Source organism: Podarcis bocagei (assembly GCF_964188305.1).
Source record: "Podarcis bocagei genome assembly, chromosome: 7".
NCBI lineage: Eukaryota > Metazoa > Chordata > Lepidosauria > Squamata > Lacertidae > Podarcis > Podarcis bocagei.
The window spans coordinates 4729941-4745818 of record NC_138132.1 but is presented as its reverse complement, the minus strand read 5'-3'; the positions used below and the strand labels follow the sequence as shown (position 1 = coordinate 4745818).

The following is a 15878-nucleotide window of genomic DNA, read 5'->3' as shown; positions in this document are numbered from 1 at the left end:
AGTCAGGGGAGGTGAAGGACATTCAACAATATTTGTTACGATGTCCTTTGCTCTCTCTCCAACCGAACTCCCCTTGAGCAAATCTCTATTTTGCTAGCTATCAATAGCGTATTTATTACTGCACAGGTTGCAAAATTTGCCCTGGCCGCAAGTAAGTTGAGAGCTAGGCACCAATATAAGTATCATAAGTGTGGAAAAAGTGGAGTACTTAACATATGCAGGTGTGATTTTTGCATTTTTGTATGTTTGCTTTGCTGTTGTTGCTGATAAGTTTTAAATTAATTATCTGTGTCCTACGCATTGTGACGGCTTATAGCTTTTCGCAATAAAGATTTCATTCATTCATTCGTAATCAGCCCAGAAACACCTTGGGAGAGTTCTGGATGGCTCTTCTTGAGACCATCCCACTTTTTCCAGAGGGGAGACCCCAGATTTAAGACCCACTGAAGAAGACTTGCTAAAACAGATAAGACTATTTAGGGGGGAGGGAGTATAAGATTTTTAGGAGGAGGGAAAATGTAAATGCAAAGGTAAAGGGACCCCTGACCATTAGGTCCAGTAGTGGCAGACTCTGGGGTTGCGGCGCTCATCTCGCTTTATTGGCTGAGGGAGCCGGCGTACAGCTTCCGGGTCATGTGGCCAGCAGGACTAAGCCGCTTCTGGCGAACCAGAGCAGCGCACAAAAACACCGTTTACCTTCCCGCCGGAGCGGTACCTATTTATCTACTTGCACTTTGATGTGCTTTCGAACTGCTAGGTTGGCAGGATCGAACTGCTAGGTGACACCAAAGATGGTAGTGAGTGATCGAAGGTGATGGAAATCTCTTTGGTGGGGAAGTTTTTGAAAATCAGAAGGGGCATCAAGAAGATGTAGAACACAAGAGACTCACCCAGCCTTCCCCAACCTGGTGTTTTCCAGATGTTTTGGAGTCCAGGTTCTCTCAAATTCCAATTCCAGTGGGGCAGAGCTGCAGCAATAGCCTTCAAACGGTGGAGTCAACTGCTGCTTACCTGGACAAGTCGGGGCCAGGTGGGAGCAAGGTGTGGGCTGTACAGATACATAATGGTGGAGGCCTCACCACCATCTTGGCCATCTCTCCTGGACTCCACCATCATGGAGGGCACCAGGTTAGGGAGGGCTGCCATAACCCTAACTCTATTTCATAATGAGCCATCACTGAGGGAAGACTGTGGGTGTCAGAAGCAACATCAAGGTGCTTGAAGGACGAATGCTCAAAATGTGACAGATCATTGCTCTTTGTGCAGCTGTACGAGATGTTTCCATGGATCATGAGGTTCCTGCCAGGGCCCCACAAGAAGATGTTCCGGAACTTGGATGACATCTATGACTTTGTGGCTGAGAGGGTCAAGGTGAACGAATCATCGCTGGACCCCGACAACCCCCGGGATTTTATCGACTGCTTCCTCATTCAAATGAAAAAGGTATCCTCCTTTTATAACCGTGGGTTATGAAAGGCTAGTTGCCCATAGTAACGACCTTCTCCATCCTCAACCAGCCCAATGAAGATGACTCCCTTGGGGGTCTTCAGAGGTGAAATGAGGCAAATGGAGACCACAGAGGGAGGGGAGGGAGGGTGGTCTACAGGCAGGTTAGCTGGACTGATATCCTTCAGGCAAGACTTCTTTATTGTCTACTCGGACCCTGAGATCATCTTCTGAGGCCCTTCTTCGTGTGCCGCCTCCTCGAGAGGTCCAGAGGGTGGCAAGAGAATGGCACCTTCTCTGCAGTGGCTCCCAGTCTGTGGAATGCTCTCCCCAGGGAAGTTTGCCTGGTGCCTTCACTGTACACTGTTAGGCACCAGGCAAAAACGTTCCTTTTTAACCAGACCTTTGGTTGACCTGATGGGCATCCCATACCCTTTTAAAACGTGGCTCTTTTGGGCGGGGTTATTGCTTTTATTTTGCTTTTATGTATTTTGATCTTTTCTGTGAACTGCCCTGAGACCTCTGGGTATAGGTCAATATATGAATTCAATAAATTAATAAATAATAATAATAATAATAATAATAATAATAATAATAATAATAACAACAACAACAACAATAATAACAATAATAATAAATATTGGACCAGCCTTATTAGATCTTTTCAGCTCTGTTTTAAAAGCTGGCACTTTCTGGCTGCTCCACTCTTTCTTATGAAGTATTATATTAAGTGGTTGGTTATTCTTTTGACTGTGCTTGTGTGTGTTTTAAATGGAAATCTTGTCATCTGCTCTAGGGGCACATAGACTGAAGAGTGGAATATAAACTTATAAATAAAAGTGTGCTCCTACATGGGGAGGGATGGGGAGAGACTGGCAAAGAGAATCTGTGGCAAAGCAACTGCCATGCTGGCTCGTTGTGGCCAGCGTGAAATGTGGGCAGCTAATTTCTCTCCCCCCCCCCCCCGCCTTTGACTTTGCCCTCCGTTTGGCTTCAGTGGAAGAGACTCTAGTACACTTAAGAGTCATGGCTGGTGTAGATCTAGTTCTATGAGTTGGGGGGGGGAGATGCCAGGTGATCCATCTCACAGGCTCCTGTGGCCTCTCAGCCACCATCCCCAGGGAGCATAGGATTGCTCCCTAAATAAATAGAATAATGACGGCAGCCTACCTTGAAGGCCTGTTGTGTTTGAGAGAAGGGTGTGAACACCTTAAGGGCGTTGCCTTTTTAAGACAGGATTTAAAGACGGAGTAAGAGATCGGCCATTTTGTGGAGATAACCAATTTGAAGAGCACGGTAGGCAGTTTTCCACCTGACCTATGAGGCGGGAACCAGACTGACCCATCTCTGCTTCAGATTCCTGGGAGGCCAGAGGGACACTGCCCTGCTGTGAGGACTGATGAGCCCGGGTTCACTGGAACAAACTTTGGGGTTGGGGCAAATGTCAAAAATGCTTTTAAATGTGTTAAATTTGGGGGTTTTTGTTTTGTTTTTGCTCTGTTGGTGGTGGGATAAACCTTTAGTTGGGGCTGGGGATTAGTTTAAGAATAATAATTACAATTATTATTAGTTTCTACTGTTTTGTTGATTTATTGGTTTATTGTATAGTTTAGAATCATAGAATCCCAGAGTTGGAAGAGACCACAAGGGCCATCGAGTCCAACCCCCTGCCGAGCAGGAAACACCATCAGAGCACTCCTGACATATGGTTGTCAAGCCTCTGCTTAAAGACCTCCAAAGGAGGAGACTCCACCACACTCCTTGGCAGCAAATTCCACTGTCGAACAGCTCTTACTGTCAGGAAGTTCTTCCTAATGTTTAGGTGGAATCTTCTTTCTTGTAGTTTGGATCCATTGCTCCGTGTCTGCTTCTCTGGAGCAGCAGAAAACAACCTTTCTCCCTCCTCTATGTGACATCCTTTTATATATTTGAACATTGTTCTGTTCTTAAGGGGAGATGGTCAGGGTTGCCAAGGAGTGGACCCCAGGCAACAGAATGGCTGGGGCAGGTTCCACAGGGGGGGATACACTGGGACACCCGATCTCAGTGATCACGGGCAGGAGGAGAAAACTATCCCTGCCTCCGGGAAGTTTAGGGAAGTTTTCAACATTCTGTTGGGAGCCACCCAGAGTGGCTAGGGAAACCCAGCCAGAGAGAGCCAGTGTGGTGTAGTGGTTAAGAGCCGTAGTCTCGTAATCTGGGGAACCGGGTTCGCTTCCCCGCTCCTCCACATGCAGCTGCTGGGTGACCTTGGGCCAGTCACACTTCTCTGAAGTCTCTCAGCCCCACTCACCTCACAGAGTGTTTGTTGTGGGGGAGGAAGGGAAAGGAGATTGTTAGCCGCTTTGAGACTCCTTAAAGGGAGTGAAAGGCGGGATATCAAATCCAATCCAAATAAATAAAAATTATTGTTCTTGTTTTTGAAGGAGAGCAAAAACCCTCTGAGCGAGTTTCATCTCAAAACGATGATCATGACCGTTCTCAACCTGTTCGTTGCTGGGACTGAGACCGTGAGCTCCACACTCCGTTTTGGATTCCTGATTCTGATGAAATATCCAGAGGTGCAAGGTAACAGGGGACGGATGCGAGCCAAGGGAGGGCATTTACAGGTTAAGTTTAAAAAGGGATGCATTATCTTAGGGAGTGGGGTTGGCCATCTTTTGTGGGCCAGCAATGGGTGATGCAGTCTTAATTTGAGGCTTCTCCATCCAGAGGGAGAGAAAATAGGGAGTTGGCGGAGGGCACAGAACCTGGACAGAGGTGAGTCTGCCAGCCCTCAAGAGTTGCCTGTTTGATCTCAGCCGGGAAGGAGTTCCCACGGAATCAGGCCCACAGCCGTAACTGTGTAATATTCAGGACTCAGTACATGCTGTCCAGCTGAACCACAGGGGACCACTGAAGCCCTCAGTGATCAGGCAGGGAATCAGACAATCCTTAAGGTATCCTGGGCCCAAATTTCTTAAGGGTCTTGTAAATTAATATTACCCATGGGACTCAGTTTTAATATCCTCCTTCTGGCACATTCCCAGAGACACCATATAAGCAAGACACCAAGAAGATCTCCTTAGGAAAAATTGGCTATTTTTTCTGAACATTGTGTATTTAAGCAAGATCCAGATATGTGTAGTAATCAAGACTTCCAAGGGAAGCACCTTGGGGGCTATAATCCATTGGCAGTAGGGAAGGGGGGGATTCAATTCAGTTCACATTTAAAGACACTTTTTGAAACCGTACGCAAACTGAAACACAGCCAATCTTCAAAATTCACACTTATCTGAATTTTGCGAGGCTGCATCCCAGTCAAGTAACATGCATAAGAATGCATGTTTCTTTGAATGTTAATGGCTTTAAAAATAAAACAAAGAGAAATAAAATAGAACACATTTTAAAGGAAAAAATAGGACATAATTTGCCTGCAGGAAACACATGTGGCTAGAAGACACAGAAGAGTATTGAATAACAAGAAATTAGAAACTGAATTTATCACCTCTGGTATCCAAAAAAGGGGGTAATTGTTATATATGTAAACCCAAAAATAGCGTCAAAATTCATTTTTAAAGATGAAGAAGGCAGATTACTGGGTGTGCAATTAACAAAAGGGATAGAAAATATAATAGCTGTAGGGACTTCCGGAGGCGGCGCAAAACAGCAATGGCGGTCCTCTTCGATCGCTGAAGAGGGGCTCCGCAGAAAAGGGTCGTGCGCTGCGGCACAGCGACGACCCATCAAGAAAAACCATGGACAGAGTGAGCCCGTGGCCGTGGGACTCAGCGGGCACCAGGAGCGACCCCAGAAGCGGGGAAGGAGCCTCGTAAGGGGCTCCGGAACGTGGAAGGGGAAGCGGTGCTGTGAGTTCATCGCTCTTTCTGCGGAAGCGAAGCCGCGCGGCTGCTGCTGATGAGCGCTGTCCTTTCTTCCTGGAACATTTGGCTACAGAATTTTATACTCGTGAGTAAGGATTTACAAGTGCCTATTTGAGTCAAAATTTTCTAAAATTCGGCTGAAAACGGGAGGTGAAAACAGGAAGTCCGCCTTCCGACTTTGCTAAGATCAAAGCAAAAAACTTTCGCAAGCTGTGAGCGCTGTGAGAAGGGTTTTAAAAGAAAGCTGTCAGAATCGTGCAAGTTGGAACTTGTTTATTTGAAAGGGAAAAGGATCAAGAGGTCGGTGAGTGATTTGATTTGAACAGAAATCTTCCCTCTCCTTTATTAAGTGGATTATAAATTAACCAAATGCTGGGGCTGCCAGGACATTAGGAACTGTCAAATTGCAGAAACTGTAACTAAAAGTGGAAGTGCTACTGTTGGGCGTGATTGGATACAAATAAGAAAGAAACTGTTACTTGCATCATTATTGAAACTTTGTTGTACTTTGGGAAAGCTCTTTAAGTATAAAGGGACATTGAAGGTACCTCTTTAAATTTTTTGTGCTTTGGGCTGCTGTTTAATGGTGGAAAAAGTTTATTTTTCCACTGAATTACAGGGAAGCTCCCTCTAGTGGATTCAGGACTAACAAATCTCTGGGAACTGCTTATTATTTGGACTATCTCCTTGGTGGTTGTTTATTTTCTGGGTTATTTTTCCCATGGGACTTACAATTTGACCTTGACGCATAGACAGCTGTGGAATGAGTGGCACAAGGAAAAGGGCAGCTAAAACAAAAGCAGAACAGCTACTGTTACAAACAACATTGCCTGTACAGCCTGTACAGTCACGTAGATCATCTGTTCCTGCTATTTCAACACTGAAAGAAGGACAAGGTGCTCAGCCAGCCCAAGAGCCAGTTTTAAAAGATATGGCTTCAGGAGGGATTGACCCAGTTTCTAAACAAATTTTGGATCAGCTGGCAGCTTTGAATACAAAGTTTGATCAAGTTACAACTACTATTAACAAGCTGACTGACCAAGTTTCCCAAAATACACAAGTAATTGGGAACCTCCAAACAACAACTTTAGAAAATCGGAAACTGGCTGAACAAGCAAATCAAAAAGCGGAAGAAGCCAATAAGAAGGCTGAGGAAGTAAGAAGGGAAGTAAGGCCACTCTGCAGGCAAATTAGTGAACAGCAGGCCTATCTGTCTATGGTGGAATTGAAAAATCGGGAAAATAATCTTAGACTACGCTCAATACCAGAACTTGAACAAGACAATTTGATTGGCTTTTTGACATCAGAATTATCAAAGTTCTGGGCCATAGAAGAAGATAAGGACTTTAAAATTGTCACCGCTTTCAGACTGGGAAGAGTGGTGAGGAAGGACAGAGCTAGAGATTGCCTGATCATTTTGAGATCCAGGCAAGAAAGTGACAAAATACTAGGCCTACATTTTAAAAAAGCATTGGTGATTCAAGGTAAAAAAGCAGAAATCTACAGAGATATACCGAAACAACTTTTGGATTTAAGAACTACATACAAGGACCTAGCAGGGTTACTGAGAAACAACACAATTCCTTATAGGTGGGAATTCCCTCAAGGACTATCTTTTACTATCAAAGGGAAAAAAGTTAAAATCAGAACAGCAGAAGACCAACTAAAATTTTTGAACGACTACGGAGAGGACCTTCGGAAGGTAGTAGCAGGAGCCGGGCCAGTATCTTTGCCTGAACCAACACCTGTTCTACCTCCGGGTCTGGACGAAAAGGAAGACCTACCCCAAGAGGATTCTTAGATTGATCCAGGATGTCTCTGCAGCTTATTAGTTGGAACATAAATGGCGGGAACTCCCCGGAAAAAAGAAGGAGGATCTTCCACATATTGAAAAAAGAAAAATTGGACATTATTTGTTTGCAGGAAACCCATGTGACTAGGCTCCATAGGAAAGTATTAATTAACAAAAGACTAGGCCAAGAATTTATTTCATCAGACAAAGTTAAGAAAAGAGGCGTTGTGATTTACGCAAAGGAGAACCTGTCACCGAAATTTCTATTTAAAGATGAGCATGGAAGAATTTTGGCAATTGAGATACAAAGACAAGGAGAAAAGTTTTTGATAGTAGGAATCTATGCACCAAATGAAGGGAAGTCAGAATTTTATAAGAAGCTGCATGAGATATTGCTGGATTATTTGGACTATTCTAACATCATTTTGATGGGAGATATGAATGGGGTGGTCTCTACGTATATGGATAAGTCGCAAAACCAAAATTTAACCAAAGATGGCAGGCTACCTAAAACTTTCTTTGAATTGACTGACAGTATGGATTTGATTGACATTTGGAGGACAAAGAACCCCCTAGGTAAAGAAGGAACATTCTTTTCTGAGGCTCATTTGTCATGGACAAGAATAGACCAAATTTGGACATCTAGAGCAGTGTTTCCCAACCTTTTTTGGGCAACGGCACACCTGTTTAATGAAAAAAATCTCGCGGCACACCACCATTACAGCCCCGTGACGTCAGCGCGCAGCGTCACGCCGGGAGGGACGCACGAAAGTGAAAGTTTTTAATTTTTTCCCCTCCCCCTTGCCGGGGAACCTCCAAGTTTTGGGGGTGGGGGGGAGGAGGCAGCAGAGCGAGGGACTGAGGGACGGCGGCAGCTGAGGTGGCGGCGGCTGTTGTGGTGGTGGCGGCGATAGCGGGCGGAGGAGGGGGCGGCGGCGGGAGTTGCTGCTGCTGTTGTTGCTGCTGCTGCCCGGACATGCCGGCCTCCTCCTCCTCCGCTGTCTCGCGCTCCTCCCTTTTGCACGCGCTGCCCCGCCGCTCGGCACCACCACCGCGGAGCCGCCCCCGGCTCGACGCGGATCCTCGCCGCCGCCGCCTCTCACCGCCCGACTCGCCCGCCTCCCTCCCACGGCACACCAGCCGATGTCTCACGGCACACTAGTGTGCCGCGGAACACCGGTTGGGAAACACTGATCTAGAGGACTGGCACCTAAGACTATAAAAGTGGAAATCTGCCCAAAAACCTGCTCCGACCATAACGCTTTGAAAGTGGAACTGAGACTTACTCCAGCTGGTTCCTTCAGATGGAGAATGAATGACACTCTGCTAAGAGATCAAGAGATTGTGAAAAAGGCCCAAAAAACTTTAAAAGACTATTTTGAAATAAATTTGAACACTTCGGTGGAAAAGAGAATAATCTGGGACGCAAGTAAAGCAGTAATGAGAGGGTTTCTGATACAACAGAACACGATCAAGAAAAAACTCTGGAATGGAAAAAAGGATAAGATACTAGAGAAGATAAGAGATGGAGAGAAAAAATTGAGACTAAAACCAAAATCTAAAGAGATTCTGAGAGAAATCAAGTTTTATCAAGCACAATATGCGAAATTAATAAATCAGGAAGTGGAATGGAAAATTAAACAAATGAAACAAAGATCTTTTGAATCGGCGAATAAATGTGGAAAACTGCTAGCATGGCAGTTGAAAAGGAGACAAAAATTGAACTTTGTTACCAATCTGGAGGTTGAAGGGAGAAATATACAGAAACCGGAAGAAATAAGAAAGTGTTTCCAGAAATATTTCAAAAAACTTTATACGCAAGGGCCTCAGGAAGTGACTGAGATAGACCAATTTTTAAAAGCTAATGGATTACCAAAACTATCTCAAGAAAAGAGAACAATCTTAAATCATCGAATAACACAACAGGAAATCGAGAGTGCCATCCAGAATATGCAACTTGGCAAATCTCCAGGCCCAGATGGACTTACCTCCAAGTACTAAAAGATTACTTGATACAACCACTAATGGAGGTTTGTAACCAGATTATGGAGGGGAAGAAGGCACCGGAAACGTGGCAAGAAGCTTTCATCACATTGATTCCTAAATTGGAAACTGAAAAGACTCAACTAAAGAACTACCGTCCCATCTCACTCCTAAATGTGGATTACAAAATCTTTGCAGACATTTTGGCAAGCAGGCTTAAAAGAGTGTTAAATGAAGTAATTCACAAGGACCAGGCAGGCTTTCTCCCAGGCAGACATTTGTTTGATAACACTAGGAACATTATTGATATTTTGGAACTTCTGCAAACAAATATCAATACAAAAGCAGTTTTAATTTTTATTGACGCAGAGAAGGCCTTTGACAACATTTCTTGGAAGTTTATGAAGAAAAATTTGGAAGGGATGGGAGTGGGACAGGGGTTCGAAAATGGTATAGAAGCAATCTATTCAGAACAAAAAGCTAAACTGATAGTGAACAATGTGGTGACAGATGAGTTTAAAATTGAAAAAGGAACACAACAGGGGTGTCCCTTATCCCCTCTTTTATTTATTTCAGTCCTGGAGGTGCTTTTGAGCATGATAAGGGAGGACCGGTTGATACAAGGAATACAGGTCGGAGCGAAACAATATAAACTGAAAGCTTTTGCAGATAATTTGGTTTTAACATTACAGGAGCCAGAATCTAGCACAAGAAGAGTTTTAGAACTGATTAATGAGTTTGGTCGGGTGGCGGGATTCAAGTTGAATAAGCAAAAAACCAAGGTTCTGGGTAAAAACTTGACACCTTTAGAAACAGATGAGTTCCAGAAGGAAACAGAATTAACTGTGGTTAAAAAAGTGAAATACCTGGGGGTCAATTTGTCTTCTAAAAATTTGAATTTATTTAAGGACAATTATGAAAAATGTTGGTTAGAAGTTAAAAAGGATTTAGAAATTTGGTCAAGATTGAAACTTTCCTTGTTGGGTAGAACTGCAGCAGTAAAAATGAATGTATTGCCAAAAATGTTGTTCTTGTTTCAAACCCTTCAGATTGTGGACAGAGTGGAATGTTTTGGTAAATGGCAGAAGGATATTTCGAAGTTTGTTTGGCAGGGCAAAAAGCCCCGAATAAAATTTAAAATACTAACTGATGCAAAAGAAAGAGGGGGGGTTTGCCCTGCCAGACTTAAGGTTATATTATGAAGCTGCAGCCTTCTGCTGGATGAAAGATTGCTTACTCTTAGAGAACACTGATGTCCTAGATCTGGAAGGGTTCAATAACTCTCTAGGATGGCATGCATATCTGTGGTACAACAAGGTAAAGACTCACAAAATGTTCAAAAACCATATTGTCAGAAAAGCAATATTTATGGTCTGGATAAAATACAAAGACTTACTAGAAAGTAAGACCCCAAGGTGGCTATCACCAGTGGAGGCCAAGGCCCGAAAAAACCCCAATATGGAGGCCGGTTGGCTGAAATATGGGGAAATAATAGAAAAAATAGGCGACAATTGGAGGTTACAGAGCTATGAAAAATTAAAGCATAAGGTGCAAGACTGGTTTCATTATGCTCAAATTCAAGAGGTTTTTAAGTTGGACAAAAAAACAGGATTCCAGGTGGAAAAATCGAAATTAGAGACAGAACTGTTAGAACCAAAGACTAAGGTACTTTCGAGAATGTACAACTTGCTGCTTAAATGGAACACTCAGGATGAGACTGTTAAATCAGCCATGATAAAATGGGCTCAAGACATTGGGTACAACATCATGTTTGAAGACTGGGAAAGGTTATGGACCACCGGTATGAAATTCACGGCATGTAGTGCCTTGAAAGAAAATATTATGAAAATGATATATAGGTGGTACATGACCCCAGTCAAGCTTGCTAAAATATACCATTTGTCTGATAATAAATGTTGGAAATGTAAGGAGGCTGAAGGGACATTCTTTCACCTCTGGTGGACATGTCCAGGGGTGAAGGCCTTCTGGGAAATGATCTACAATGAGTTAAAAAAGGTATTTAAGTATACCTTTCCCAAGAAACCAGAGGCCTTCCTTTTGGGCATTGTCGGCCAGAATGTGTTAAAGAAGGATAGAACATTTTTTATGTATGCAACAACAGCAGCAAGAATCCTCATCGCAAAACATTGGAAGACACAAGATTTGCCCACACTGGAAGAGTGGCATATGCAATTGATGGACTATATGGAACTGGCCGAAATGACTGGCAGAATCCGTGATTTGGGAGAAGAGACAATGGAGGAGGACTGGAAAAAATTTAAGGACTATTTACAAAAATATTATAAGTTATATGAATGCCAATAATTTGCATGAATTGAAAAATTAAGCTCCAGCAATAAGATTTTGTATATTGGAAATTAAGATATGACTATGAAAGGACTAAAGTTTAAAATGATATTGTGTTTATTTTAGGGCAAAAGTAAATTGATAATAAGTATTTTGAACCCAAAAGAGAATTATTTGAAAGTATTAATAAAACATGAAACAAGCTATTAATTTGCTGATATTTTTATTGTAAAGAAAGCAGGGTGAGGGAGACGTGGGGAAGTCCAGTCGGTTATGGAAAGATGTAATGGAAAGTTGGATTTCTTTTGTTTTTCTTTTCTTCTTTTTTTCTTTTGCTATTTGACTTTATATTTATATCTGGAAAAAAGCAATAAAAAGATATTATTTTTTTTAAAAAAAGAAAATATAATAGCTGTAGGAATTTGTGCACCAAATGGAAATAAAACACGGTATTTTAAATCAGTTGAGGAAAAATTGTTAGAACATATCAATGAAGAGATTATTCTAATGGGTTATCTTAATGGGGTCATCTCACTGGAATTAGATAGAACAGAAAGAGGGGGGAAATCAAAAGAAGGGAGACTTCCACAATCCTTCTTCCAAATGGCAGAAGATTTAAATTTAAAAGGCGCATGGAGACATAAATACCCAAATGAAAAACAATTCATGCATCACTCAGAGGCACAACAATCGGCAGGAAGAATTGATGGGATCTGGGTTACAAACAATTTAACCTTGAAAATTAGAAAGGTAGAAATACAACCTAAATCAGTATCAGATCACAACCCAATCGTGTTAGAGTTGAGAAGTGCTAGAGTCCTGTCTAGTCAAGTTGTGTGGGATCAATTCCAATCTGTTACCTCTGAGGATATGGACAGGCTGCTTGGACGAGTGAAACCACCACCTGTCTCCTTGATCCTTGCCCACACTGAGGGCCCCGCTCCTGCCACTCACCACCTGACCCAGGGCGGGGCCTGACAGGCCTCATAAGGACGGTTGCTGCTGCTGTTGTCCAGGAGGACTCGGAGGGGCGCAGAGTTCTTTTTAAAATGTTTTAAAATTTTCTTTTTTCCTTTTGAATTTTTTGTATGTGGGGGGGTGGGGGTGGATGGATGTTTGGTTGGGCTTGGGAATTTGTTTGATTTTAATGTATTTGTAATTTTTACAGTTTTTTGTTTGTATTCTTTTTTTGTTTTTTTTAAGGTTTTATTTTGTTCTTAAGGGGAGGGGTCAGGGCTGCCGGGGAGTGGGTCCCAGTCAACAAAATGGCTGGAGCATGTTCCACAGAAGGGGATGCACTGGGACAACCGATCTCAGTGATCACGGGTAGGAGGAGGAGTTACGCTAAGACCAGACCATGTCATTACAGAGGAGGCAGGTTTAGTCGTTGTCTGAGGACTATCCCTGCCTCCGGGTCTGGTCCTGACCAGACGGATACTAAAATCAGCAAGGAATACCCACACGACCTGAAGGTGCTGCTGGTGACTGGTGACTGAGAGCAGCTGCTGAGACCACATAACACCTTTTCCCTCTAGATTTTTTTGTGGAAGTAAACTAAATAGTAAAAATCAAAAAGCATAGTTTATTTCCACAATATAATATTTCTAGTTGATTACTTCTCGTTTCAGGGATTTTCAAGGTATTTCATTTGTTTTGTGCAATTTCTAGATATGTTTGGGCTACCAGCTTGCCCAATACTTCTGCCCAAAGTATTGCGCCCAACCAGCTGATTTTTGATTGACTCTTGAATAGCCCTCTGTCCATGCTCCAGAGGGAGTGGGAGGGTCAGAGGAGGAGATTAAGTTGCCTTCGGTGTCTAAGTATTTTGCTAACTTGAGGCAGACATTGTCTGACATCTGGCAACTTGCCAATGAGAATTTGGAGGGTGCTTAGTTGGAACAGAAATGTTTTTATGATTTGAAGGGGGTGACAAAAAGTTTTGAAGTGAGAGATTGGGTTTTAGTGTTGAAACCCACCCGACCCCACAAACTGGCAGTCAAATGGCATGGGCCTGGCATAGTGAAGGCCAAGTTGAGCTCTGTGCACTATCTGGTGGAATGCCAGGAGCTGCATGAAGCATCTAGAGAATATCATGCCAGTTCTTTGAAAAGGTACCTTGGTGGAATTAAGGAGTAAAGAACAAAACTCTTTTAGGTGGAGGATGAACAAAAATCTGTTCGAGAACCAAGAAGTAGTGGAAAAAGCAAATGAGGTCTTAAAAGAACACTTTAAATGGAATCTACATAAGGAAATAAGATTAGATATAGTGTGATGGCCTGGGAATCTGATTCAGAGGCTGAACTGGAGGAATCCCAGCCTGCACAGGAGTCCCCGCCTCCAGGGCCGGCTGAGCCGGGGCAGGGGCTTGAACCTGAAGGGCCCGCACCTGTGCCGGATCCTCAGGTGCAGACACCAACTGAGTCTGCTCTGGCTCCAGAGGTGATGGAGGACCCATTGCCTGCAGGTGCTCCTCTCCCAGCCCTGTCAGGGGAAGGTGAGGTTGCCTCTGGGTCCAGTAACCCTCCAGCCTCTCTGAGCTGCAGAGGCTCAGGGCAGAGAGGCGGAGGGAACTAAGTTCTCTCAGGAGGAGTGCTCACCTCCAGGCCAGGAGAGGCAAGTCACCTGTGGATCGGGACTGCCCTATGCCTCAGAGGAGATAAAGGCCAGCCCACCCAGTCCCAGGTTGCGGGAGCAACATCGCTGGTTACCTGTTCCTGCCGGCACCCTGTCCTGCTTTCTGCCAGAGTTCCTGACCATGCCTGACTCCCTGCCTTGGACCCAGCTACAGCCTCGGACTGGACACGGACCACCCTGCATGGTAACACACACACCCCGGGACCAGTACATATAGTATGGGATGCGAGTAAAGCAGTTATGCGAGGCTTCCTGATACAGCAAAATAGTTATAAGAAAAAGATGAGAGAGAAGAAGAAAGAAGAAATTCTAACCCATCTTGCAGAAAACGAGAGAAAATTAACATTAAAACCAAAAGACAAACAAATAAAACAATTAAAATGTTACAAACTCATTTCTCCATACTGGTAACGAAGAAGTTGAATGGGAGATAAAATTTATGAGACAAAACTACTTTGAGTCAGCCAACAAAACAGGGAAATTATTCGCGTGGCAACTAAGGAAAAGACAAAACCAGAATATAATAAATAAAATAAGGATAGGAGAAGATCAAACGGAAGACCCCAAAGAGATAAGGAAAGCATTTTAGGGGTTTTACAGAGAATTGTACAGGAAAGAGAAAGATGATATAAGAAAAGTGGGAAAATATTTGGAAGAGCATAAAGGAAAGCAAATATCGGCTGAAAACAGAGAACAACTAAATAACCCAATAACAATACAAGAAATTCAAAACACAATTAAAAGAATGAAATTAGGTAATGCCCCATTTACTAAATATTATAAAACCCTGTGTGGACAGCTGACTCCAGTTCTCTGTGAGGTAATGAACAATATCTTACAAGGAGGAAATATCCCGAATACTTGGAAAGAGGTGTACATAACACTAATCCCAAAACAGGAGGCTGACCCTTCAAATGTTAAGAACTACAGACCAATATCTCTGCTGAATAATGATTATAAGTTATTTTCAGACATACTAGCAAATAGATTAAAGCGAATTCTAAAGGAGGTAATTCACAAAGATCAAGCAGGGTTCTTACCCGAACGTCAGCTAAAAGATAATGTAAGACACATTGTAAATGTAATAGAATACTTAGAGGTTAGAAATGACAAACCAGCGGCACTAATGATTATCGACGCAGAGGAAGCTGCTGCCGCTCTGCCGTGAGTTTGTGGGGAGGACTGCTCCCCCTGGAAGCCCTTTTTCCACCTTGGGCCTGGGGGCGGGCCCCATACTCCACCACAGCATATAAGGCTCCAAGGAAGCCCGGGACATTGCTGCTGCCGCTCTGCCCATGAGTCTTGGGGAGGACCACTCCCCCTTGAAGCCCATTTTCCACCTTGGGCCTGGGGGCGGGCCCCATACTCACCTCCGCAGCCTATGGGGCTCCAGGGAGGCCTCAGGTGTGTGGGGTGGGGTGGGTGTTTAGTTGCGTGTGGGAATTTGTTTAATTTAATTATGTTGTGTTTGTAACTTTGTTTTTATAGTTTTATTGTTCTGTTAGTTTGTTCTTTGTATAGGTTTTTAATTTGATTTTAAGGGGAGGGGTCAGGGCTGCCTGGGAGTGGGTCCCAGCAAACAAAATGGCTGGGGCAGGTTCCACAGGGGGGGGGTGCACTGGGACAACCGATCTCAGTGATCATGGGCAGGAGGAGGAGTTACGCTAAGACCAGACCATGTGATTACCGAGGAAGCAGGCTTAGTCGTTGTCTGAGGACTATCCCTGCCTCCAGGTCTGGTCCTGACCGGACGGATACTGGAATCAGCAAGGAATACCCACATGACCTGAAGGTGCTACTGTGCAATGCCAGGTCAATGATCCATAAAACCATTGTGATCCATGATTTGATTG

At 43.6% G+C, this 15878-nt stretch overlaps 1 protein-coding gene across 1 annotated transcript in view; it reads left to right on the top strand.

Annotated features, from left to right (window-relative positions):
- The window catches only part of LOC308590421 (cytochrome P450 2G1-like), a 68421-nt gene that overhangs the window by 32554 nt on the left and 19989 nt on the right, over positions 1–15878 (top strand). The window contains exons 6-7 of the mRNA XM_081200462.1: positions 1267–1443; positions 3873–4014. Of these exons, the coding sequence (XP_081056588.1) occupies positions 1267–1443; positions 3873–4014 (319 nt within the window). The remainder of the gene's footprint in view (positions 1–1266; positions 1444–3872; positions 4015–15878) is intronic.